The sequence below is a fragment of the Neolamprologus multifasciatus genome, chromosome 11 (assembly GCF_963576455.1).
Source record: "Neolamprologus multifasciatus chromosome 11, fNeoMul1.2, whole genome shotgun sequence".
Classification (NCBI taxonomy): Eukaryota; Metazoa; Chordata; class Actinopteri; order Cichliformes; family Cichlidae; genus Neolamprologus; species Neolamprologus multifasciatus.
Window position 1 is genome coordinate 25,798,574 of NC_140449.1, and position 25,870 is coordinate 25,824,443.

Below are 25,870 nucleotides of genomic sequence, written 5' to 3' on the forward strand. Positions count from 1 at the left end.
AATTACCTTTGCAAATGGAAGAACTCCAAACTCATATTTTTGATTCTAAGAAATGGGGACTCTACTGACGCAAAGTCTAGAGGTCAGCTGCTATGAATGGCAAGGGCAACCCTCATCCTAGTAATGAAATAACAATAGCAGGAATGTTCAGAATGTCCCCAGAGAGCACTGACCCATCTCTGTTTTTAGCAAAGGATGTATTTTAAGCAGCAGGGGCAGGTAGAATAAGGAAAGGGTAGATATGATTTATTACTGAAAAATGTTTGTTTGCAAGAACATATACTGTTTTTGCACAACACTGTAGCGATGTCACTAAAGCTGGAGTAGCTGTTTCAGGTTGCTTTCAGGTTTCAGAAAGCAACACTGTTGCTTTCTGTTACTGCACCATTGTCTAGACTCAACAGGGTAAAAGGGCGAAGGCACCTGCAGGGAGCCTGTAGGTTCAAATAATTTACGACTATGTTGTCTTTTGTTTCATGTAGTGTGATTTAATCATGTCCTACATTACATGTCACATTAAAAATGTGTGCGTGAGCCCTTGCAGAGTTACAGGGCGAGACAGAGTGTGGGAGAGTTGCTTCTGTCTTTGTGTGTGTCTCTGGGGCGCTGGGAGAAAGATCACTGTTTGGTCTGAATCATCTGAATGTAGTCTGCCTCTTATTGTGGGCTGGAGTTTTAATTGCCTTGGGAGATCTTGATATATTATTAAGTTACATATCCAAGAATCTTGGAATATGTATGTTTAAGATACAGTGTGTGCAGACATCTATATTAAAATAAGATAAAAAATAAACCTAATTTCAGGGTTTAAAACAAAAAAAATGTCCCTGTTATAACATATAAACATTGTCCTTAGTTTGAGTCTAGGTTGCTAGTCAGGTAGAGGGCTAACACAGAGAAACAGACAACATGTAAGGCGAATAGTTAGTAAGTATTTAGACTAAAATTTGTAGACTGAAGGAAATTCCCAGGAATTCCCCAGGTCTAAGAAATTCATTGTTTCTAAGATCAGCCAATAAATGACAGAGTCAGTCTTTAGATCTTTTTACATGAGTCTGTTGTTAAGTCACATTACTTACGTTATATGGCATATGAGAAAATCAGCAATGCTCACTACTCTTTGAACAGTATTTTCCTACCATCCCAACAACAGGTGGCATTACCAAGAGTTCATTTTGCCATCTTCCATGAGGAATGAGATTCCGCAGCAGTGTGTCTCAAACAGCAGAGAGCCTCGCAGACCATGACGTAATGGCCTAAAACGTGCAATCAGTTAGAAACAGGGCCAAAACACGTGGAGTTGGCTCGTCTCTCCGCTCACCCCCGGGGCCCCTCTCTATTCTCCTTTTCCTCGCCTCTCTCTCCCTCACCCCACCGCCCTTCTGCTCCAGCGCACTCTCTGTTTATGAGTGCATGAATCGCTTCATTTCACTATAGCCAACTCCCAGCCCACTACCAAACCCACAACTGCTTCAATAATAGAAGCCCCCCCCCCCAGCTTTAATTTCCATGACAACCCACCAAGGACAGGGAGAGAGAGGAAAATAACAGAGGCAGGAAAAAGAAAAACTTGAATTATAGGGGTGGGAGTGCCTTCCCTTGACCTCTAGTTCCATTTAAAGGGAGGGAGACCATCACTACAACAGCCTGAGTTTCAGTGAGGTTAAACTGACCAGCCAAGAGAACACCAGCAACATCACCGCAAAGTAATCAGGAAGGAAAGGAAAGGAAAGGAAAGGAAAGGAAAGGAAGGGAAAGGAAAGCTAATTAAACTTTTAATTAGCTTTCCTGAAATGAGCATTGGAATGGTGGTGGTGGTGGTGGTGGTGGGGGGGGGGGGGGGGGATTTATGTCACCCTGAACTGAACATGGTGTAGTTTTTGGTGCCAGATGGACTGGTGTGAGAATTTCAGAAACAGCTGATCTACTGGGATTTTTTCACACAACCATCTCCAGGGTTTACGGAGAATTTACAGGTGTGTACTAGCAGTCTGCTCAGTAAGTATAAATGTTTCTTTATAGGTTAAAGGTGGTTATCAAATCAACAATTTTGTATTCATTTGCATTTATCTGACCCTTCACTCAAAGGGAACAACTGGGAATATGCCACAAGGTGTTCAATGTTAAAGTTCATAATAAGAGCAAAGATATGCAACTCTAACGCCATCTTAGCTTAGCGTGCCAACAGCAGTACAGCTGAGGCTGATGGCTATGGGAATGTTGTTTTGCAAGCTATGGCTAAAACTGCAGCATAAAAGGGTATTTGTAATACAGCATTGTACAGTCATGACATTGCTCTTATAACACTGAAAGTTTCATTCTTTCCCACTGCATATTATACCCAATGATCATAATAATAAATGATATTAAGAGTCACATGAATGATTTGTCTTCACACTGACCCCCTCCCCAAACAACAGACACAAACAAAGGGTGAAATGCTCTTCAGGTCAAGCTCCAGTTGAGCTCTGTGACACATACATTTACACACATGTTCTTACTCATGCTGATGCTCACAGGATTAGTTTTTTTTAATAGTCTCTAGATTAGACAGGATTAATCTATATTGATGAGAGAATATTTCTGTCCAGCTGTAACTATCACAGCTGTCTGTCTTTTGTGTCCATGTTGTGTCTTTTCTGTAAATACTATAATAGCTTTAAATGCCTTACAGGCTGGCCCCTGAAGCAACAACACTTTGTCTTCCAGTAAAATTGCTTCTAATATTATTTCCTCTTCCTGAGGTTCAAGAAGATAAAAAGAAAATCCAGAGAAATACAAATACTAATCAACAGTTGCATGTTTGGATGACAAATAAATATCTATGAATCACATTTACTCTATATAAACAAATAAATTATGGACAATTATAAAACCTCCCTAGGATAATATGAAGTAAATCATGCTATTTTTGTGCAGGTATAAAAAATACACAGTAAAGTGTCATCAGGAGTCAGGGGTGTAACAGAAATGCAAAGAATGTGCTCATAACCTGTCCATGTGATCACATTGCACACATCTGCTCTTTGAAGGGAACGTGTGTTGAGGAGACGTGATCCTTTCATGCATCTAGTACTGTATACATAAGTGTGCGCGCGCCTGCAGGCATGTAAGCAGTTGAGTGCGCACTTTAAACAGACTTCAGGGAAAATAACAGTAGTCAGCTTGTTAGCGAGCTCTGTTGTTAATGATATGTCATAAAAAAAAGTAATGAATTTTTAACTAACCTCCGCTTGAAGTGGTGCTACATTTAGAAACATTATTTATTCTTCAGTGCAAGCGCAAAAAGTCTGACTCATGCTGCATTTTTAATCATATCTCACAAGAAATGGTCAAATTTAGCTCTCTACACGCATGCTGCTGCTGCTGTTCAGGACGTGTGTGTGTGTGTGTGGGGGGGGGGGGGGTTACCTGTCCTTTGGGGGATGGCAAACAGGGTGAGCTCAGTAATCCCTGGAGCTTCTGGGCCTCCCAGTGTGTCGTCCTCAATCTCCCCCCCCCCCCAAGAGCCTGCCAAAATCCCCCTGACAGCAGTCCCTGTTATTTGCATATCAGTAGCTTAGCTCCACCTCCAGACAGAACAGAAATGAAGGGATTAAGGAAAGAGAAGAATGAACAGTGATAAGGCAACACAAACATGATTCCTTTAGGAATGCAGGAAGCACAGACTAAAGGATATGCAGCAATTTATAAGACTCATTTGAGATTGTGAAAAACAGAATTAGATTTATTTGCTAAATAAGTGTACACATACAAGGAACTGAGCTTTATTCATTGCTCTTAATATACTTAACAGAATAGATAAACAGACATTGCAGAAAGAACAACACAAATAGCATTTTTCAGATTTATATGTTCAATAAAAAGAGAATTGGACTGTCAGTGTGAATAATGAAAAACATAATGTAACCTTGACTCTACCCTCTCTCCACATTAGTAAGTTGACACACGACGTACTGGCTGATCAAAGCCAACAGTTTGCATGCTATTAGCTGTACAATCCTAATGCTACTGTGATTTAAAGCTTATTCAAACAAGCGAGACTCAGGGGGATACATTCACATTACATTTAATTATGTGTATCAGGAAATGAATCTAATATGGCCACAGCTGCCTGTGTTGTTTCTTTAAGGCAATGTGACTCACTGTTAAGAATTCATGTGAGTGTTAGTGTGCCAGACATAACAGCAACCACCTTTTGTCATTTTACCTACAAGAAATACATTTGAACACTCAAATCTCAAAAACAGATTTATTTAAAAGTCAAGGTGAATACAAAAGTTATAAATACATATATTTTAAATATCAACTATAAAGAGGATGCTTCGTTGTGTACCTTGCATGCTTTGATAAACAAATAATAGGTAGCAAGGATCTGGAGATAGGAGATGGTCAAATTTGTTAAAACTGGTTGATAACACTCGAGCAGGGCGATTACTTTTCTCTGAGACAGCATCCAAGGACACAAGAGAAAGATGCCTTACTTGATTTACTGATACACCTTCCGATTTGCTGAGCCCATTAAATCAATGCAAAGGTAAATCAGAGCTTTTGATCTTTACTGCCAGACAGACGTAATCAGTATTTTGGCCAAGTCTGTGGAGAGCTTTTCAGACCTTATGACAACGAATGAATAAAGCATATCACGAATCTGTGAACACAGGAAAGGGAAATGCCAGTTTTGAATTATAGTACGAGTGATATATGAGCTACAGTAGATTTTAATTAGTATCTCGGTAGTGTTTAATATTGCAAGCATACCATAGAAATTTGTAATTTGTGATCTAATTATAGTTAGATCTTCTGATAGTGGATTCATCCATTTTTTAAATACTAGTACGGTTAATAAAAGTTAAAAGATAGCCTAGAGCAATCCAACTTTACGTTTCTTCAGACTTAAATCTGTAAAAAGCACTAACTGATATATTTGGAAATCCGTGGGCACACCTCACAGACACAAATCACATTTTTTGCATTTTCTTTTTATTCTTCATTAAGGGATTTTCTCTTAAACTCTATGCAGGAGGTATCCACAGATCTCCAGAGAGGACTGCCTTTCCATGCTGACTTTGCAGATTCTTTCCTGTGCAAGGTTTCCTTTGCCACACAGTCCAAAGAGATCAATTTTGTCCCATTTTGTCTCCAGCATCGTGTCAGCAATGGCCCCTACTGGTTGACAACTTTTGCTTACTTCGGTTTTGCTTTGCCTTCATATTCAGTAGAGGTACTTTTATGTTAGCATTCTTAGTCTTTCAGACTGTCTTAAATTCATCTCCTCCTAAATGCAGTTTTGTAACATTTCAGGTGGGGGAAATGCAAGCTTGCAGCACTCAGATATATTTTTAGAATTTTACGTGTAGACACCAATTAGCCTGGTTTTTGGTTTGACAGAGATGAGTCAATTATTAGCATCAGAAAAGTTAAAAGTTCTCAGCCTTTACGAGTAGAACGGCTGTTAAATTTGGGCACTTGCGAATTTATCCACCAATCCATTCATTCATCTTCTACTTTTTCAATTCAGGGTTGTAGGTCAAATGCCACATTTGTTGTGTATTGCAACAAATGTACATCACTCTGTTGAAAATGCTTTTATGTTTGCTATAGAGGGTTGGACTTAAAAGCAAATACTAGCTATTATTTGGCAACATGTATTTTTGCATATCATTCGAATAGTACTCACAATAGTGAGTACTATGGCTAGCAGGAGCCAGCCCAATGCTTCCACTGAAGTCACATCCCTACTGAAAGAGAATGGAGTTAACAAGCATATGACATTAAACTGCCTTTCTGTCACTCCTATTAAAATAAAGAACATCCTCAGAATCTCCTCATTCTTCTCTAAAGATTGTTTGCCTAACTTATTCTGAAATGTTACACTCCTGATCTTTTTCTTCATTTTTTAAGTCTCGTCATTTTACTCGAGCCCAGTTTCTCATGTCTAGACTTAAAATGTAACTTTTTCATAAACTGAAGAACTAAGTACTAGACAGCATGAAACCACCCAGAGCAGCAAAAAGTCATACAATAGACCTTCTCAGACACATGCATCACACATATCGACCAACACACACAAAGTTCACGTCACTGTCTCTAAGGAGACATCAACACAGTGAAAACAGATGAGGAAACACGTGTGGAATTTAAAGACTGTTCACCACTACATCACTTCTTCCATGCTACATCACACCCTGAAAAAAACCTTCTCCCTGTTAGAAACAAAGGACTGTGTGGAGATAACAAGCCAGTCTGAATGACTGTTAAAAAAAATGCTTCCTGTTTATTATTTGAATGAATTTATAAGGGCTTATAGTACAAATAACATTTGTTTTCCAAACAAGGAATACAGGTTAGTCTTATATATAGTCTCTAATAACTTCAAATCCTGCTTAGCTTTCTGTGAAACAGGAAAACAGCGTCACTAGATGAAATATCTTCTAAAGATACAATTAAAGCTCTACCTTCTGACACCCTGATAAAATGTAAAAACATAAAATAACAAAATAAAATTTTGACATGACTTAGCTTTTCAGTAAAAAGCTTCTGATGCTCCTTTATAGTACATTCACAGTCTAAAAATGTATTCAAGATTTTATCTGCTTTACATCAGCAACCTGAAATGCCTCTGTTCCTCCAGACCACACACAGGGCCAGCCTGTCTATGAACCTGCCCTTTGATGTGTAACAGCAGCAGCCATTAAAGAAGGGTGTCCTCGCTGTCCTCATTGTGTGTGCTGAGCTGGGTCTTCCGGTAAGCTGTTACAGCTGCCCAGATTCGACACAGCATGCCGCCTCTGCAACAGCAACGGTGGACTCACATTCATGCGCAATGTCACTTTGCTTAAACTTATGATGAAACTTAAAATAACGGTGTAGACTTCGCGTTTTGAGGGGGTGATGCGTGGAGGCAGCTCACCTTATTCCACAGTACATCAAGTCATCCTTGGCGGCCATACGGAGGAGACAGTCCAAGGTGAACTCATGAGAGAGCAACTGGAAAACAGGATCACAGAGGTGTGGATTAATACCAGGTGGATGAGTAACACGAAGTAGCCTCAGGGGTGTTAAAAAAAAAAAAGCCAAAGTTGAGCTTTTGCTGAATTTACCTTGTTGATAGTGTCTTGATCTACGGGGACAGTCTTTAGCCAGCGTGCTAAGGCTTTCTTCTCTGGTCTGGAGCTTTTCTGTGAAGCCAACTCCACATCTATAATGCACAGAGTTACAACCATTAGGTTTTCTCAGACACTCATAAACACATGGCGTATTTAATGGAACAAAAGCGTCTTCGGCAGCCAGCCCGTATAATCATTATACAAACTAACAAGTCAAGTTTGAGCACATTAGCAGCTGATCTGGCAGCCAACGCCTCTGACAGCAACTAGTCAGGCAGAAATCTGCCATCAGCCTGTAGCTAAGGTGTGGTAGGGATTGCTTGGCGCAGATGTTAAGAAATAGTAATTAGAATCACTGAGTGTACTGATAATCCAAAGAAGGCTTGGTCGCTTCAAATGATACTGCTCATGTCGCAGCTTGTGTTGATGTTTGTCAGATAACAGGCGAGAGAATAACTTCAGTGCTCCTCAAATAACTATTAAACATCTTTGTTTACTGTCTTATATCTAGTAGAAAAAAAAAATCACAAAACTTGAATTAATTTTTAGGGTTAGAGGTTTGATTGTGGTGTACAAACAGAATATTCAAGAAAATTTCATCATCTAAAGGAATGGTTCAGATTCAAGTCTAATTGAGTTCAGGATATAGCAAATCAGGAGAATACACTTCAATGATATAGCCTCTTGTAATTATTTCAAATCAGGAAAATAAAGCAGGCTGCCTTTATTTGGCACAACTCAGCTTGCAGAAAAACGCACGATCACAGACACAATTCAGTTCAGTTCAAGCTTCTTTATAAACCACAAATCCACAATAACAGTCACCTCAATTCCCTGTGTACTGTAAGGTAAAACCCATAGTATTGGTGAAAACCCCAACAATCAAGCAGTCCCCCATGAGTGGGCCCTTTACGACAGTGGGAAGGAAAAACTGCCTTTTAACAGGAAAAAACCTTCAGCAGAACCAGGCTCAGGGAGGGGCACCCATCTGCCATGACCAGCTGGAGGGGGAGGGGAAAGAGAAGGGAGCAGGGATAGACAGGAAAAAATGCACATTATGAGAGAGAGATGACAAAAAAAATTAGTGGGGAGTGAAAAGAGGTGAGTGGGGAAAGAAGTGCTTACTGTAACACAGCAGTTACTGTGCTAGTATTTTGTAAGATGTAACAAGTTTTGGCATTAAAACAACATTACCCTCATTGACTGATTCTTTCCTCAGTGCGTCTATTTGCTGTTGTTTTCTCCAGAGAGAGTTCCTCAGTAGCTCCTGATACTCTGTCTCCTTCTCGCTTAGATGATTCAGCAGTCTGAAACACAACACAAACAGCCTTAACACTCAGCAGAAAGCCCTGCAACCCAAAATTAAATTAATCACTGTGTACACCTAATAGGAATGTTAGTGACAATTATTCTATTTTACAGGAAATATGAGGGGGATATGAAAAGAAAGCTGAGAAAACAAGAAATAAAAATGTATTGTATGTATGTATGTAGTTTGTTCAGAGAATCGAATAAACCTGTAGATTCTCTGAACAATAAAGGTGACAGGCGAAATAAACCTTCTGGTCTCCAGTCGCAGATCTCTCAGGTTCTCGCTGAGTGGCCAGTTGGTGTTAAGGTTGAAGTCCGCAGGTTTAGGGTTGGCTCTAGGCAGCACGTCATTTGCTGGATCTGGCTGCTGTGTGTATGCTGGTGCCACCAGCTGGTCAGGGACTAGAGCTACAGGAGTGTCTGGATCGGCAAACAGCTCCTCAGAGGTGTTGTCCTCACTCTCGAACGAGGACTGCAGATGGAGTTTGAGTTCTGAAAGGCAAAGGGTAAATTAGTATCAGAAAAACAGATAAGTAAGAAATATAAATGAATAAATTAAAAAAATCAACAGGCAAGAAAATAAATACATTTAAATGTAAATAAAACATAAACACAATGAAATATCAACGGAAGATCTGCTTGACAATGTTCCTCTGGCAAACACTCTTACCACTATGTTGTTGTTTCTTTCTACTCAACAAAAAATGTTAAACAGATCATGGAATGAAGCACATGCCTACTTTACCTGGCAGTAATACAGTTATGGCATCCTGTACTGCCTGTCTCAGCAGATTGTCCAGAGCAAACATCCAATGGGGTTTCACCTTTTGTTGCTTCAACACTTTTTTCACCTATGGTCAGAAGGTTTCGTATGAATATAAGGAGGCTTATTCTCAATTGTGATGTAATTGCTAAATAAAAAAATCTTGAAATTTTGAAAGTGAAGTGCAATCACCAGCAAAATCTGGCTTTGGGCTCCGAAGTAACTTACTGCATCTTGGAAGTTAAATAGCACCACCTGTAGGCTGTTCAGAGGTACTGAGGCAGCTACGAGCATAGCTCGAAGCTCCAGCAAGCCGCTGGTAAGCTGCTTCCTGTCCGGGGAATGGATGTTGTCACGTAAACAAATAACGAGTTTGGTGATGTGGTCTGGAGTAATCGAGGAGCCATCACCATACTTTTAACAGAGAAAGGGAGACTTTAAAATCAGGATACATTCTGCAGTTCTCGTTTTCAAAGTATATAAACCCATCTACTTCATCTCTCTGTAGTTCTTTTCAGCTGAAGAGTAATGGTCTTTTTCACTGTGATAAAGGTGGACATTTAAAATTTGTATCTGTTATTGATAACAATGTTCCTATTAATGGTCATTTCTCCTTTAGTAATGACAAAAATTTCAGGATTATAAGAAAAAAAATGCTCTTCTGCTCTAACCTAAATGCATAAAACGAGATACACTAACATCTTTTATTAACTCTTATTGTAAAAGTATGGTTAAAAATTGCGATGCAAAGAAAAATCTGAAGGTTTTTATAGAGGAACAGTACATAATTGGAAAGAAGTAGATGGAAAGAAAGGAAAAAGAAACACAGAAACCTTATTTATCCTCATGAAACATCTTATCAAACATAAGATAATAATCTAAGAGCATTTAAGGACCAAAACCCTCATGAGGGAAACTCCCACAGGTTTTAGCTAAACAGGTAACCTTTGCTTGTAGATTCTTTGGCTTTACATTCCTATTTCTCTAGTTTGCAATGTCGGTGGCGCAATACGTGTAAGGCAATATGTTAATAGTAGATTACAAAGGAATCGGTTCATTTGGTATGGCCTATACACTCACCAGGTACTTTACTAGGTATGTTTGCTACTGCTCATTTACTCAACTATCTAATCAGCCAAACACATGTCACCAATTCAATAAACTAAGGCACACAGAAATAATCAAGATGGCCTGCTGAAGTTCAAACCGTGCACCAGAATGGAAAGAAAGAAAGGTGATTTAATTGACTTTGAATGTTTTTAAATGTTGGTGCCAGACAGGCTGGTGTGAGTATTTCAGAAACTGCTGATCCACTGGGATCTACCATTACACTACCATTTCTAGGGTTTCCAGAGAATGGTCAGATAAAAAGAAAATATGTGTAACATGAGACAGAAATTGGGCAGAAATTCTTTGGTGATGCCAGAAATTAGAGGAGATTGACCAGATAGCCACAACAGCAAAAGACAGGTACCACTTCTGTCGGCTAAGAACAGGAAACTGAGGCTGCAGTTCACAGAACTTCAGAGTCTTAATTTTTCTGCTTTGATAATTGGATTTTAGGGTCAGAATTTGATGGAAACAACATGAAAGAATGTGTCAGTGTCGGCCAGGTATTAATCAAATAGAGCACCTTCAGAGGGGACTAGTATCACAGAGTCCCACAACCCTGTACTGTCAACGTGTACCTAATAGTTTAAACATGCAGATATTGATAAGCTTTCAAATACTCTATAATAAAGAGCTATTCATTATTAGAGAACTAAAATCAATCTCAGTCTCAGAATTGAAGAGCAATTCTATAACAGAATTTGACAGTGCGGTAACTTTTCTTTACCCACCTGAGGCACAGACTGCTGTATACTAGACACAACATGGCTTATGTAGTCAGTGAGAACTTTGTGCAGCGTGGCTCTCCTCTCACTGTCCTTTCTCAGCATAAAAAGGCCAGTACTCTCCTCTGTTGAGGATGGACTGCTCATGTCTGATGTGGAGTCATCTGGTATTCTGGAAAAATTGAATGCAAACAAACATAAATGGCACAAATAAGCCACGAACATGCTGAAATAACCATTGTATGATAGAAAAATGTAGATATGGCTATCAGTAACACATCAGATGTATTATTTAATAATGGCATGGGGAATTTTGCATTATAGCCTTTTTTTCACAAGTTATAGGACTGTGAAGAACCTCAGTGTGGTTTACCAGTAAAGTAAGATCCAATACAATCATAGTTTGTGCACAAATGAAAAGGTTTTGAGTTTCTTTTGAGGAATAATCTTACTCACAACAGGAAGCTGTTGGTGCTCGGTGGGCTCTCTGAGATTTCTTCTGCTCTGAGAGAGGACTGCGACCTCGTCAGGTCCAGAGAACAAGACAGGTCAACCAAGTCAGAGTAAGAATCAGTATCCTCCACAAGGATGGAGATAGGCACAGACATACTGCGCTGATAGTCAGCTGTAAGAAATAGGGTTTAGATACTCTGCATCATTGCTATAGAAAGCAAAAGTGGGTAAGAGGTGAAATGTGTGTATTTTAAGTGTATTTCTCACTTATAGACAGGGATTCCAGAACAGCTTTAGCTTTTTTCTTCGTAGACAACTTTAGGAAATGGTCCTTAAGCAGTTCTGCCGCTGTGGCTCGTTCATCTGGATTTGGCACGAAACAGTTCATGATGAAACTCTTGGCCTCATCTGACATGCACTCTGGGACCTTGGGGTGGATCTTAAACATGCCAACCTAGTTGGGAATTTTTAAAGGTTCATTGAAACATTCTGCTTTGAGATTCTTGTGCTGTGATAGCTCTTACGCTATGCTGATAGCTCTCTTTGTCTGGGTTCATATGTATTAGGAGGATGAGTTTTGAGAAAATTACACAATTTTTGTCATTCTGCTTCTGGACACCATTACAGTGGATTTTATTATCAATAAATCAAGATGTTATTGTGTGTCTCTGACTGCAAATGATTTTCATCCAAGTGTTAAAAAGGAGTTTGTATACTTAAGTTATGTTATTTTGTGTAATCACTCGGTCTGATAATGGGGGGACTATATAAAAATGTGCACCACTGTCAGGCTGTACAGAGGCAAAATTACACAGAATTGTGTTGTGCAAATAATTATGCACCTAAAGTGTAACTGAATTTAAAACTTTGTATGTCTAATCAATCTAATATCCACCTGGTACTTGAAAAAACTAAATAAACAATGATCATGAAATGTAAAAGTCTCCAAAGGAAAAGTCTCCCGAATGTTCCATGAAATATAATTCCAGGCATTCCACAATGTCGCAATCTGCCAAATTTCCTTATGTGTAAAGTCCACTGTGAGCATTTTGAACTTACGTAAAAAACATAACTCATTTTTTTTACCTTGAACATGGCTGCCTGGGGACTTCCCAGCTCATGAAAGGGTGTTTTGCCTGTTGCCATTTCTATGATAGTGCACCCTAGAGACCAGATATCTGCCGGCTTCCCATAACCCCGAGGTCCTTGGTCTATAATCTCAGGGGCCATGTACTGCAGAGTTCCTATTGAAAATCCACCAGAAAAGTGAAAGTTCGACTACTGTGAGGAGTTCACGTGTAAAAATGTTTTAATAATAACAATCTTTTAATAATGTCATAAATGTGAACTTGCCAGTAAATGTTTCAGTACAGGGGTTAATCCCTGCTAACCGTTTGGAGGTTCCAAAATCAGATATCTTCAAAACTCCACTATAAGTGTTGATCAGTACATTGTCACCCTGCATAAGGAACAAAACCAGTGAATACCACAAAGCTAAATTTTAAGACACAGTAGACCAGAAAACTATTTGCCACGAGGCCAAAGGTGATGTGCTCACCTTAATGTCTCTGTGGACTATCTGATTCTCATGAAGGTACTTTAGACCCTCAAGTATCTGCTTGGTGTAGAAAATGATGGTGGGCTCGTTGTCTTTCAGAGGACCCCATTTCGAGCGCAAAAGAGAAGACAAGCTACCTGTAAGAGGAAATGCATAATTTCACAAGGTGACCCACGCCACTGATTTCGAGCCTCGTGCCATACGGTCACCCGCTCACGCACTGAACTAAACCAGCGCCTGACAAGGTTATTAGTTTTAAAAAAAGATGCAATAATGATATCACATGCACAACTAAAATAACTGTTTCTCCATTACATTTGGCACAATCAAACAAAGCAATGGATTAGGACTGTGCACGTTTCTAATCCGAGGTTCAAGATGTTTTTCTCACAGTCACACCATTGTCTGTAAACATTTTCCTCCACTGAACAGGATGTCTTCAGAACCACCCACTTCTTTAAAACTGGCTTGCAGTAGATGTTACATAATCACACATGCATTACAATTCTGGTCACATGATTTCCCTGAAGCCCATGACAAATAGCACACAGAAAGCAAGGAAACAGACTTATAGGGAACATCAAGGCTTGTGTGTGTTTAAGAATTTCTCAGGAACCTGTGCTTGACGCCATGTCTCCGATTTCCCAAACCACATCGCTCCACCCCGTGACCCAATTTCATTACGTCAGAGGATAATTATTTGCTTGTAGATTACATATGAGCAAACTGATTAATTACACATTTACATTGTGATAACAGCTCTTTCCACAAACAGATGTGAAATTTAAAAAAAATCAAAGAAAAACTTTTTTGAAGCTTTGATTTATAGTACAGTAACAATTTAGTAATGACAGGTACTCTTATTGCTAGGAGTGTTAGAAGATCAAATGTCATCTTTTTACCCCCAGGTACTTCTTCCATGAAGATCTTGATGAAACCATCCTGACTGACAGAGCCCAGGTACTGGACAATATTCCTGTGTTTAAGCCTCTTGTGCAGAGCAATTTCCTCATGCAGGGGCTGAGAATACCTAATCAACACAAAAGAATAAAGGTACTGCTGTGAGATTGTTGTGTTTGTACAAGTGATTTGCATTGTCTAATTTAGGCCTTTTTTCATTTCCATCATTTAAAAGGAGTTATAAACAATATACCACAACTAGGTTTGGATTTTGGGTGTACAAACAAACTATTTAAGGGGACTTAATCGCTTAAACCTTTGCCTTAAAAGTTTGCAAAAGCAATAAATATTTTGCTACATATAGGTTTTTTCCCCACGTCTGTCTAGAGTCAACAGTGTATTTTTCTTTTATGTGGTTAACACTACCTAAACGCTATCATATTATTACTGTAACTGAGCAGATTTTGTTGACTACAGCGTAATCTGAAAGTGACAACATCAGAAGGGTAACATATGTGTTTTCTTACGTGCTGTCCTTCTCGGGGATCTCTTTGATGGCGATGCGTACTTGGTTGCTCAGGTCCCTTCCAGCGTACACTACACCATAAGTTCCTTTACCAAGTATTACCTTGTCACCATTCTCATTGGTCTCATAGATATACTGTAGAATGAAAATCAGTAAGAATCAGTATAGAGTGAATGGAAACAGAATTTTAGGAACTTAAGGAGACCTTCATTCAGAGGTTTAAATAAGGCAAAATGCGACATCTGCTAAAGGTTTTACTATACTCATGAACTCACAAATACCTGATCAATATTTAATGCAAATATGTCATCTGTCAATAACATGGCAGCAGCTCATTGCATGGTGAAAACGACATAATGAAGTAGGAAATGAACACCAGAATGTGGAGAAATTTAAGTGACTGAAATAGCATGGGCGTTGGTGCCAGAAAGGCTGGTCTGGGTTTTCCACAAACTGGTGACGCACTAAGATTTTCCTCTTTAAGGCTTACAAAGAAGGATCTGAAAAAAGAAAATATCCAGTGAGTGTCTGTTCTCTGGGTAAAACGCCTTGTTGATGCCAGAGTTCAGCGGAGAATGGCGGGATTTGCAGAGATGGAAATGACTACCTGCTGAAATTCAAACCAAGCATCAGACTGGGGAATATAGGTCATTTAAGTGATTTTGAAGACAGTATAATTCATATTCAGACCAGCCTTGTCTGAGTATTTCAGAAACTGCTGATCTATGGGGATTTTCCTGAACAACCATGTCTAGTTTGCACAGAATGGTCCAAAAAAGAGAAAATATCGAGTGAGCAGTAGTTCTCTGGACAGAAATGGCTTGTTAACGCCAGTTGTCAGAGGAGACTGTCCACACTGCTCTGAGCTGATACTAAGGCAACAGTAACTCAAATAAAAACTCACTAAAACAGGAAACTAAGAACCGGAAACTTAGGCTACACTTTGCATGGGGTCCCCACCTTAAATGAATCAAAACAGCATTTTGAGCATTTCTTCCCACCAATGTTTTTCTAGTTTACCCAGTTACTCTCTCACTAGTACTGCTTACTACAAGAAATATGTGAGTTTCTTTTGAATGCAAAAGGCAAGGATGCATCTTGCCTAGCATCAATGGTTCAAGCTGGTGAAAATGATTTAATATTTTTTTTAACATATCCCAATGCACTAGAGCACCTTTGGGATGTGGTGAAATAGGATGTTTGCATTGTGGATGTGCAATCGACAAATCTCCAGCAGCCATGTGACACTATCATGTCAATATGGACCAAAATATCAAAGAAATGTTTCCAGCACTTTGCTTTGTCATGTAGAGTTAAGGCAGTTCTGACAGACATAGATTTGATATATTCTTTATAAATAACACTTTTTAAGGCTTTTCAAATTTTAACTTTAATCATGGTTTTATGAGAGTGAAACACACATAAAACCATGTCTGCAAGAGTAGCTCAGTTCTAAATAAAATGGCATTCACTTTTTTTTTTAACACAGACCTAAAATAAAACACATATTGCATCCAGATATAGAAGGAACTGTAACTGACCTCTAGTATTTCTCCGAGTGTATGTTCTATATCTTGAACATGGTTTTCAGCCTCCTGGAGAAGGGAGTTTACCAACTCACAGAAACTAGGTAGAGAAGAGACATACATAAAAATATTTCTCACTGGAGCATAAATTTAAATATACTTTCAGTAAACATCAGCTCAACTGAAGAGGTCCCTGTAGATTTCTGCTGAGGGATTTACTTAGAAACAGATTGATAGGTTGTGTGTGAACACTGGTTCACACACATCAAAATACACAACTGCAAGTAGCTACAATAAAATTCATATTTATTTTCAATGGCTGATCAAATTTGAATAGATGTGAATGAGAAGCCTGATATTGTCTCTGGTAATAATAATAATGATAATAATGATAATAAAGTGATAGAAAAGGTTGATGTGAGACTGAAATTAGAAAATGTGGATATTTTGCTTACAAGTAATCCCTCATTAGTTATATTTACCACATTTTGTTTCATTTTTACTTAATTTGTTTAAAAGAAAACATACTAGTGAAAACAGGAAAAGCAGGATGTTATATTTGGCAGTGTGTTAATAGGAAACAAACAAACAAACTATTATATGCAGCTGTGGTCAGAAAATCATTTACACTCATAATGGATGGGTTGTTTGATCATATTGGGCTTTTATAGATTTCATTAAACTATTCTCTTTTCCAGGGTGGAATGATTGCACAGCATACATAACTTTAAAAAGCAATAAGTGGATGCAAAAGTTTTGAATTCATTTGGGATTTTTTCTCATCCAAACAGAGTGAAAATTAAACATACAGGCTACACATACTGTACATCCCCCAGTGATATTTGGTTTACCAGACACTTTTGGTACAAGCTTCTGGCATAATTCTGGCTGGATATATGACCAATCTTCTTGGCAGGAGTGGTAGAGTTCATTTGAATTGGTTGGTTTCCTGGTATGAACCTGGCTTTTAAGCCATAACTTTTCATTACGGTTAAAGTCGGTACTTTGGGAAGGCCATTCAAATGTTTTGGCAGCCTGCTTTATCCCTTGTAAACCAGCTTTGTGTGTTTGGGATAATTGTCTTGCTGGGATACCCAAATATGGTGAAGTTAAGGAATGATTCCATCCATTTTTATCAATGTACTGGTACCACTGGTAGCAAAACAGCCTTAGAGCATGATGCTACCACTACCGTGACACTGTACCATGAGAGCTGGTACAGTGTCCCTCTCCTATACTCCTACAAACATACCTCTTGTCATTGTGGCCATCTAAGTGTAAAACCCTTCTGCAGAAGGCATTTGGCTTGTCCATGTTTGCAGCTGCAAATTTCTGCAAATCTTGAAGGTATTTAGTCTGGGGAAGGGACTTTTTCTTGGTTGGAACCCACTGAGTTCATGGTGATGTAAAACTCCATTTATTTTGGAAAGTGTTTAGTAGTTCCTTAGCTGTTTCTAAACAGCCTAAATAATTTCCTCTCATTTGAGGGTGACAGCTTGAGTCTTCTTCAGGACCATCTAAATAAGCCTATGCAAATAAGCTTTACTTAGATACAATTGTCTGAATCTGCATTTTTGTTGAAATGGCTCCAGAAGACCTCCTCAAATTGGTTAAATCTAAAACTCTCCTTATTAGGTCGTCACTGAGCTCCCAAGATTTTCCTGTTGTTCTGAGTATTGGTCAATCCAGTGAATGCTGTTAAATAAATTCTTACTACCAAAGAGAAACTACTAGTTATAGTCAACCATGATCACTAACAAGAAGTTAAGACCTTGTTCTTGTCAATTTAAAAGACCTTCGACGCAACTTGATAAAAGATTTAAGTGTGTGAATGTGTATATGAGCCTATATGTATATTTCTCACCTTGTGTGAATTACAGAATATCTCACTTAAATTCAAATTTCTTCATTCAATTTGTGATTTTTAAAAGTCATTAGAGATGCATGTTCTACAGTCATTCCACCCTTGGGAAAATAACAGGAGAAAGAAACCATTAAAAACTCTAAATTAACTTGACATTCATGCCAGTCATGAGTGAATATAAGCTTCTGTCAAAAACTATAAAAATATGGCAGCAGACAGCAAACTGAAACTTGTGTGGTAGTGCAGTACTAGATGTTACTTCACCTCGGATGGGTTTTTTTTTTTCTAAATTATGTCAAGAGGTTTCTGAAAAGCAAGTAAGGGCAGTACAGGAAATATGACTCATACCAAGTAATAACAGTCATTGACTACTTTCATTTGCATGCCGACTGTTTTTCTGCACCCTGTACACACAACCTGTTAGATCTCATCTAGCAAATCAGTTGATTGCGAGGATGTCGTTCACATGATCTCACACAAGTGCTAATCACTCACCCCTTACAGTGAATCTCAGATGGGAAGCAGAGCTGGAAATCATCCGAGTTGTAGTGGACATACAGAAAGCAGCTCCGCTCATCAATCTTTGAAGCACTGCAATGAGAAAGACGTAAACAGGTTTTAATCATTCAAACAGGCAAACCTTTATGTTTGAATATGTTGAACATAAAACTGACATAGACGACATCACAGGCTGTATCTCTTAACCCTTATTTGTTCTATTGAAGGAGATGGCTATTGTTTCTAATTCAGTGTGAGCTATAGGTAAATAAAAGTAAATCAAATGTATTAAGTATTAGTGATAAAGAGCAAGGCCCCACTAGGCTCTAATAGAAAATGTGTTTTTCATCATCCCCCCTATGATACCACAGCCTGATAAAACGATTTATTGTTAAGTCACCCAGCAGATGACTTTTTCTGGAATATTTGTCCGGTAGACGGGACACAGCTGAAGTACACAGTAACACTGACCTGCAGACATAGAGGAATCAACAAAAAGGTCACATGCTCTGCTCTATTTTACCTCACTCCCCGAATTTCAGATGCTTGGAAAGTCCACTGGTTTAAGCCCTTCTGCAGAATTAAATACAGATTTAGACACAGGTTAAAAGAGTGTTTTACAGCTAATACAGAGTTTGTCACACACAGTAAACCAGTTTTTACACCCTAATAAATACATATGCAAGAAAAAAAGGAACAAATATTGATGTTTTAAATGCACAGTGACTCTAAAAGAACATGCCTACTCACCCAGCTGACTGTACACCCAGACAGAAAACTTGTTTATTACAAAATATGATATACATTCATACATACGTATGTATGACTTGTTCAAAGAGTCAAATGTCTTCCAATCAGAGAGTGGCTCAAAGAGTGGGGGCCCAGACAGTTTACATACCTTTAAGCGTGTGGCGTGTTTTAGCTGGACAGTCTGACTTTGGTCCTCTTCGTTCACAGACACAATAGCTGGTTGGAAGACTTTACTGGGCTCCAGAATGAGCACCTGAAAAACACCAGTTCCAGTACTATCTATTTTAAACATCTACGTGGCTGTTTAATGCATTTCTAATGGCAGGGAATCTCCTGCTTTGTTACATGTTAACTTTACAATCCAAATGAGCAGAACTGAATCCTGATTAATAGTTACTCCATGAGAAGATGAGTGTCCTGTTTATTATTTACAGCTACAGTAAGGTGTTTGGTCTTACTGGACAACAGTTTGATGAGGCAGTGGGTTTACAGGTCTGCAAAAGCAGCTCCATCCAGAAGTCCACTGTATCTTGTTTAGGAGATCTCACTTCAGGTAACTTGGCAAACCGACGGTACAGGATGTACGTCTCCATAATAGATGCCACATACCTAACAGAAATTGAATTCGTCAGTTATTTGTTATTTGCTTTTCACACTTTTAATAAAAACAATCATATAAAAATACATGTGGCTTAGTAACTGATTAAACACCTTGATACTGCTCTTCAACAATGGATGATTAAGCCTCACCAAACAGGGGCCTTGAGTCTGTAGAGCTTCTCAGAGGCCTCAATGACTTTCCTGTATTCACCTGCAAGAATGTTTGCTCCAAGGTAGAAACCTACATCCCAGTAGTCCTTCATCTTCTCCAGACTACCCTTTCTACCCAGCAGGGTGCTTAAAGTCACACCTAGACATTGACATCATAAAACAGAACAAAAGAGGTTACTAACAAATCAACAGAGGATGACCCTGACCACAGTTACAACCTCATTTATGGACTAAGAACAAAATAAATAATTGAATACAATGTAATATGCCTTTATAATACTATGCACTGCCAAAACATGATTGACCAACAACTGAAAACAACATGATATGATGTGTACAGCATAATGGGTGAGAAATTACGGGAAAAAACAAGTTAATTTTTACTCCCTTCAGTGATAGGATCTGGTGACTCTGTGAGCTGGGACAGTTTGGGGTATATTTGACGAGTTGGAGACAAGAATAAAAGCAAACATTTCTATCCTGTCTTCCAGGATGTGCTCTCTTCCAGGATGACAATCTCCCCATTCATAAAGGTGCAGTGTTCACTGACTGGGATTAATGAGTATTACAATTACGTGACTCATATCCTGTGGCTCAGTTGAACATTTATCGCACTAATGACATGGTCTACTTTTCAAAGTTTTTGTAACAGGAAATACGTTTTAAAACACAACTAATAAATGTTTAGTATTAATCTAATTTTGACTGAGCTTATGATGAATCCTAATAATATATTTTCTGGCACTGTAAATCATCTCAGACATTTAAAACATCAAAAAAATTAATTTCAAGGATCAAATTCAATGCATGACACAATAAATCCACAGACATTAAGTTTTCTCTGAATGAAAGGTAAAAAACAGAAAGCACCTAGTTTGCGCAACTCTATAGATGTCTCAAATTCATGGCCAGCTGCTATCAGGAGGACCACATTGTTGATGCCCGAGTGAAGAGTTGGCTCTGTCTCAAAGGCTTTCCCATACCTGGCAAGTTATATAAAAGAAACAGTCTGGAAAACATGACATAAATGTCACTTTTCTCAAATGTGGAAAACTTTGTATGGCCAAACTTGGCGTACCAATAGCAGGCCTGGTCTCTGCTGGACTCATCAGTGAACGCTGAGCTCATGAACATGTCCTTGTAGATGCGTCCACACAGGCAGTAGACGTCTGATGCCACCTTGTTCCCTGATTCTACAATTGGCAGAATTTCTTTCAAAGCCTTTTCACGATCTCCGGGCTGATTCCGCCTAGGATGGGTATATGTCATAACACTGTGATGATAAAGAACTTCATATCTTGGGTGAATATGAATTTTCTAAAAAATCTCTGCAAACTGAAAATGGTAAATGGCCTGTATTTGTATAGCGCTTTCCTAGTCCCTAAGGACCTCAAAGAGCTTTACACGTCCAGTCATCCACCCATTCACACACTGGTGATGGCAAGCTACGTTGTAGCCACAGCCACCCTGCGGCGCACTGACAGAGCAAGGCTGCCAGACACTGGCGCCACCAGGCCCTCTGACCACCACCAGTAGGCGTAGGGTGAAGTGTCTTGCCCAAGGACACAATGACTGAGACTGTCCAAGCCGGGGCTCGAACCGACAGCCTTCCGATTGCAAGGCGAACTCCCAACTCTTGAGCCACGATCGCCCCGAAAATGACACAAAAGCACCTAGCGTGAACCAAAGATGTGAACAGAACTATACTGACAAGCTCAAGATACAATAGCAGTCATGTTGGTACCTGTTTAGAGCAAATATATAGTGAAACTTGATATTCTGATGCTTCGCCACCTGACACATAGGCAGGTTGTCCAGAGTCTCCACCAGTTTTATCATGGCATTGTAATCCTGAGAAAAAGTGGAAGAGAGTGAAATATAATGATTATCATGCTTGAATCACACCTGACAACTTTAATAATTTACAATGAAGTTTATTATATAAAAAATATTACTATTTACAAACAATTGTGAATAATTTAACCCCCCATAGCTATTTTTGTTAATGCTCATACGCTCACTAAACACACAATCTGATCTTCTTTGTTGATACAAATACTTGTGAAGGCTCCCAGATTGAACAGTAGCTCTTTTATAATGAAATACGGCTAAACATAGATATGCAATCATATGATCATAATAATGTTAAAACTGTTTGAGTTCTGACAACAATATGCTGTTTTGTTTAATTCAATAACATAAAATATCCATCCATCCATCCATTCACTTCCGCTTATCCTTTTCAGGGTCACGGGGGGCGCTGGAGCCTATCCCAGCTGTCATAGGGCGAGAGGCGGGGTACACCCTGGACAGGTCGCCAGTCTGTCGCAGGGCCAACACACAGGGACAGACAACCATTCACACTCACATTCACACCTAGTGGCAATTTGGATTATCCAATTAACCTATCCCCACAAGCTGCATATCTTTGGACGGTGGGAGGAAGCCGGAGTACCCGGAGGGAACCCACGCAAACACGGGGAGAACATGCAAACTCCACACAGAAAGACCCCAGCCTGATGTTGGAATTGAACTCAGGACCTTCTTGCTGTGCGGCAACAGTGCTAACCACCGTGCCATAACATAACATAAAATTATATGTTAATAAATAATCACTAGTTTAGACACACAGATTTATAAATGCATACCTGAACGTCCCTGTAGGACAACAATAGGCTCATTACAATATCCGGAGAAAGCAGATCTACACTATCCAGGCGTTGCTGGATGTGGTTTAACTCCTCGCTCAAGGCTCTGCCGCTGAACCGCTCCCGTGCCATGCGAATCTCATGCCTAATTGACTCCCGGAAGTACTCACTGTCAGCAGATAGTCCAGTGTTGGTGTTACATTCCACAATTTCACAATCCTTTGTAAACACGCTAAGTGACAATGCATACGTGGGAAGCTCAAGAACATGCATTCACTGTATAATAATGTTTAAATAAGTAATAATGTTTAACCACACCCTGCTAAAGTTTATGTCTGACCTGGACTGAATGTGCACATTGTTCAGCAGGTGCACCAGTTTCTCAACCAGGGGGATGAGCAGCGGCTCCAGCTGGAAACTAGGTTGCATCAGATCTTTGATACAAGTTATCATGGCAACGTCACAGGCAAACACTTTGCCCTGAGGTGACACTACATATGGGATGAAGGTGTCACTTCCACACTGCTCCTGCAGGACAACAATAGATGCATCAAATATCATGCTGGGACTGCTTGCATGACCACGATAGAACCACAGCATCATTTGACACTAGACAAAGCAGTCACAGGTGTGTTGCACAAATGAGGCTAAAGCTTTGTTATGAATGCACTGAAATTATTTTAACAAGGTAATATGTACACTTATTCAGTAATGAAAATATGAATTAATGGCAGCCATAGCTTGCTTTACATTTCATAACAATTGCTATAGCTTTTTATTTTTGGCTCCATCTCTCTCACTCACATTATGCACAGATGAAAGTTTTAACCCTAACTGGTGTTTTGCTGTTAAATAAGGTCCATCTCTAAATCAAATGTAGATACAACAATATTTTAGCCCTTCAGGAAAATATCCCACCGTAGTTGCAGTAATAAAGCAAAGCCTGTTGAACTATTTTCCATTTCCAGCACATGAGACTGTATAAAATAAACAATATGTAACAATAAATGGGAGCATGTGTTACCTTATGAGCTTGCAGATCGCTATCTTGCTTAAAACAATACAGAATGATGTTATTAGTCATGCTGAAACTTTCCCTCACTCCAAGATGGTAGAAAAGGGAAGGCTGGCAAAAGGAGTCGCTCATTTCCACCACTGCAACATCTGTAAGGGGGGATTATAAAAGTAAACTTGCGTAATTTGGTATAATTCTGTGCTCATATATCCGCTACATTACCCTACAGTCTGCATGCCGTCACTTGCCTGCATTGTAGAAACTATCCAGAATGTCTGTAGTGCCTTGGGAAATTCTGTCAAATGAAATCGTTTTGAGAAGAGCGTGTGCGTCCGCGCAGGCTTCCTTCAGACACTTTAGTGATAAGTTTTCTTCGGTGTGCGGCACTGACGCGTCCTCGTTGACAATGTATGCCACTGACACTGCTCTGGTTCGACTCCGCGGAGAAACGATCTGTTTACCCGAGCCGTTGCTGGCGCTCAGCTCTAACGCCAAAGAGTCCTGCCACAAACTTCCAGCGGACACCCGTACTGGATCCTTCCTCTTTGAGTCTCGCAGGCTCATTCGCCTGCGCTCTGTCGTGTACATTATTTACTTCGCGTTTGTTCCGCAGCTAAAGCTCAAAGCATGCCCTTTAGTAGGGACGACTTCCAATAGCAACATAACAGCGCCGCTGATCAAGATAGATCCGATCTCTTACCACATACATTCCCAGAGCTCGTCTCCATTTGACCCGCCCACGTCGGCTCTGCCCTGCTCCGCCCGCTGGTGTTATGAGGATATTCACCTATACTCTCGCATGACCTCTGCAGTAGGACCCAGCAAGTCCTTCTTGTCCTCTATGAGGAGCACGAGTCTGAAACATCTAAGTAAAACAAAATTCTCGCAGTCCCAATGTAGTGTCAACAGAGCACCCTTGGCGCTCCGGTGATGGCGCAGTTGTGGGTGTTTGACCAACAGACCACATGGACTTACTTTTCAGATGACGGAGTGTGCAGCTTTCAATTTGTATGGCACACGTGAGTTTAGGTGGTACTTTTTTTTTTTTTTTTTTACAGATATTATGTATTATTAGCACAAAAAAACCACAGAACAAAACAAAGAACAATGTGATTCATGAGATTCTTTTATTTCTTTTAGAAGGATTTCTGAAATCTACAGTCATTTTGGTAACACTTTATAATACGGCACACTACCAAGGGCGTAATTTCCCCTTGATTAAATGGAATTTCAGCGTGTTTTATTTGAAATTAGAAAGTAATTATAAATAAATATTTAAAGATGGGTATAGCAGAATAAGGGAGCAACAAGTAATTTTTCCAGGAAACACGGAAAAAATATACTACTCTATGTAGTGCACAAGCAATTATGCGATACAGTGTAATTTCCTGGTTATTTAGCGGAAAAATAAACATTTCGACATCTTACATTGTAAGTACGCTGTACGTTTTGGAAAATGAATAGAATTGAATAGAACTCAACTTTATTGCCATTGCATATGTCACAAGTACAAGGCAACGAAATGCAGTTTGCATCCATCCATCGGGCCTTATTGTGGAGTGGTTTACCTTTCCTAATTCTCCTTTCTTTATCAACTCAATTTTAATACGATTAAAATAGTTTAGGGTTAAAAACCTTTTTAATCCTATTGAACAGGGTTTAACGTTCAAAAGGCTCGAGTGAGAAAGAAGGACATACCAGCCTTTGTGAGTCTGGATAAAGCAAAGATCCTAGTAATACAATATTCGAGTCAAGACAGATTTAAGATTAGGCAGTAACATATGAGACATCTTTTATCTTTTTCCTCTTTGACAAGAGGAAAACGATGAATGCCCTTGGAAGGGGAGAAATACGGAGTGACTGATTTTCAGGAATCATGTCCTTAATAAGAAAGAAAAAAATCCCCAAAACATCTGACAGAGGACCTGAGAGATTTGCAACAGCTTTGTTTTTCAGCATGACAATGATGCCAAACACACTGCTAATGCAGTAAAAGCACACCTAGACAGAACCCCAAACTCATGGATCGGCCTCCCCAGAGCCAGATCCTCAATGTTGTCAAACAAAAAGCAGACAACATACAAAGAAAAACTTAGGGAAGTCTTTCAAGAAGCCTAGAAAACTGCTTAAAGACGTGTCAAGAGATTTTGCTGTGCTGAGGAATAAAGGCGGTTCTATCAAGTATCGACTTTTAATAGTACAGAACTGTACAAACTGTTTTTGCCTTACTGTACTTTTTTTTGCATGTCTTTCAGTAAATTGTTGCACCCATTTTCCTAGCACAATATAAAGAAATGAAGGGATACTTCACATTTGGATTATTGCAATTCTCTTTTAATAGGG

General features: G+C 39.3%; 1 protein-coding gene across 2 annotated transcripts; it reads right to left on the reverse strand.

Annotated features, from left to right (window-relative positions):
• Positions 1-4,238: 4,238 nt before the first annotated feature.
• Positions 4,239-24,506, reverse strand: LOC146508623 (mitogen-activated protein kinase kinase kinase 5). 2 transcript variants are annotated; one of them, XM_085178496.1, is made up of 28 exons: positions 23,776-24,502; positions 23,537-23,676; positions 22,853-23,040; positions 22,513-22,681; positions 21,609-21,715; positions 20,943-21,113; positions 20,735-20,847; positions 19,844-20,003; positions 19,552-19,702; positions 19,242-19,346; positions 18,867-18,916; positions 18,341-18,436; positions 15,997-16,081; positions 14,457-14,590; positions 13,932-14,059; positions 13,030-13,166; positions 12,825-12,930; positions 12,558-12,715; positions 11,739-11,925; positions 11,475-11,643; positions 11,025-11,190; positions 9,412-9,597; positions 9,166-9,271; positions 8,669-8,912; positions 8,304-8,416; positions 7,104-7,201; positions 6,914-6,990; positions 4,239-6,791 (listed from the first exon to the last, which is right to left on the reverse strand). In XM_085178496.1, the coding sequence occupies exons 1-28, from the start codon at positions 24,113-24,115 to the stop codon at positions 6,695-6,697; spliced, it is 3,981 nt and encodes a 1,326-aa protein (XP_085034622.1). In that variant the 5' UTR covers positions 24,116-24,502; the 3' UTR covers positions 4,239-6,694. The 2 variants fall into 2 exon arrangements, 1 of the variants encoding a protein (XP_085034622.1); XR_014877004.1 differs by lacking the exons at positions 4,239-6,791; positions 6,914-6,990 and adding an exon at positions 7,935-8,110 and having other exon boundaries at positions 23,776-24,506.
• Between the last annotated feature and the right edge of the window lie 1,364 nt (positions 24,507-25,870).

Coding starts and splice junctions, on each gene's coding strand:
- LOC146508623 (XM_085178496.1), bottom strand. CDS start 24,115: ATGTACACGACAGAGCGCAGGCGAATGAGCCTGCGAGACTCAAAGAGG. Junction 19,347..19,551: donor CCTCATCAAACTGTTGTCCA/GTAAGACCAAAC, acceptor GGTGTTTTTCAG/GTGCTCATTCTGGAGCCCAG. Junction 11,926..12,557: donor CCCAGGCAGCCATGTTCAAG/GTAAAAAAAATG, acceptor ATTCCCAACTAG/GTTGGCATGTTTAAGATCCA.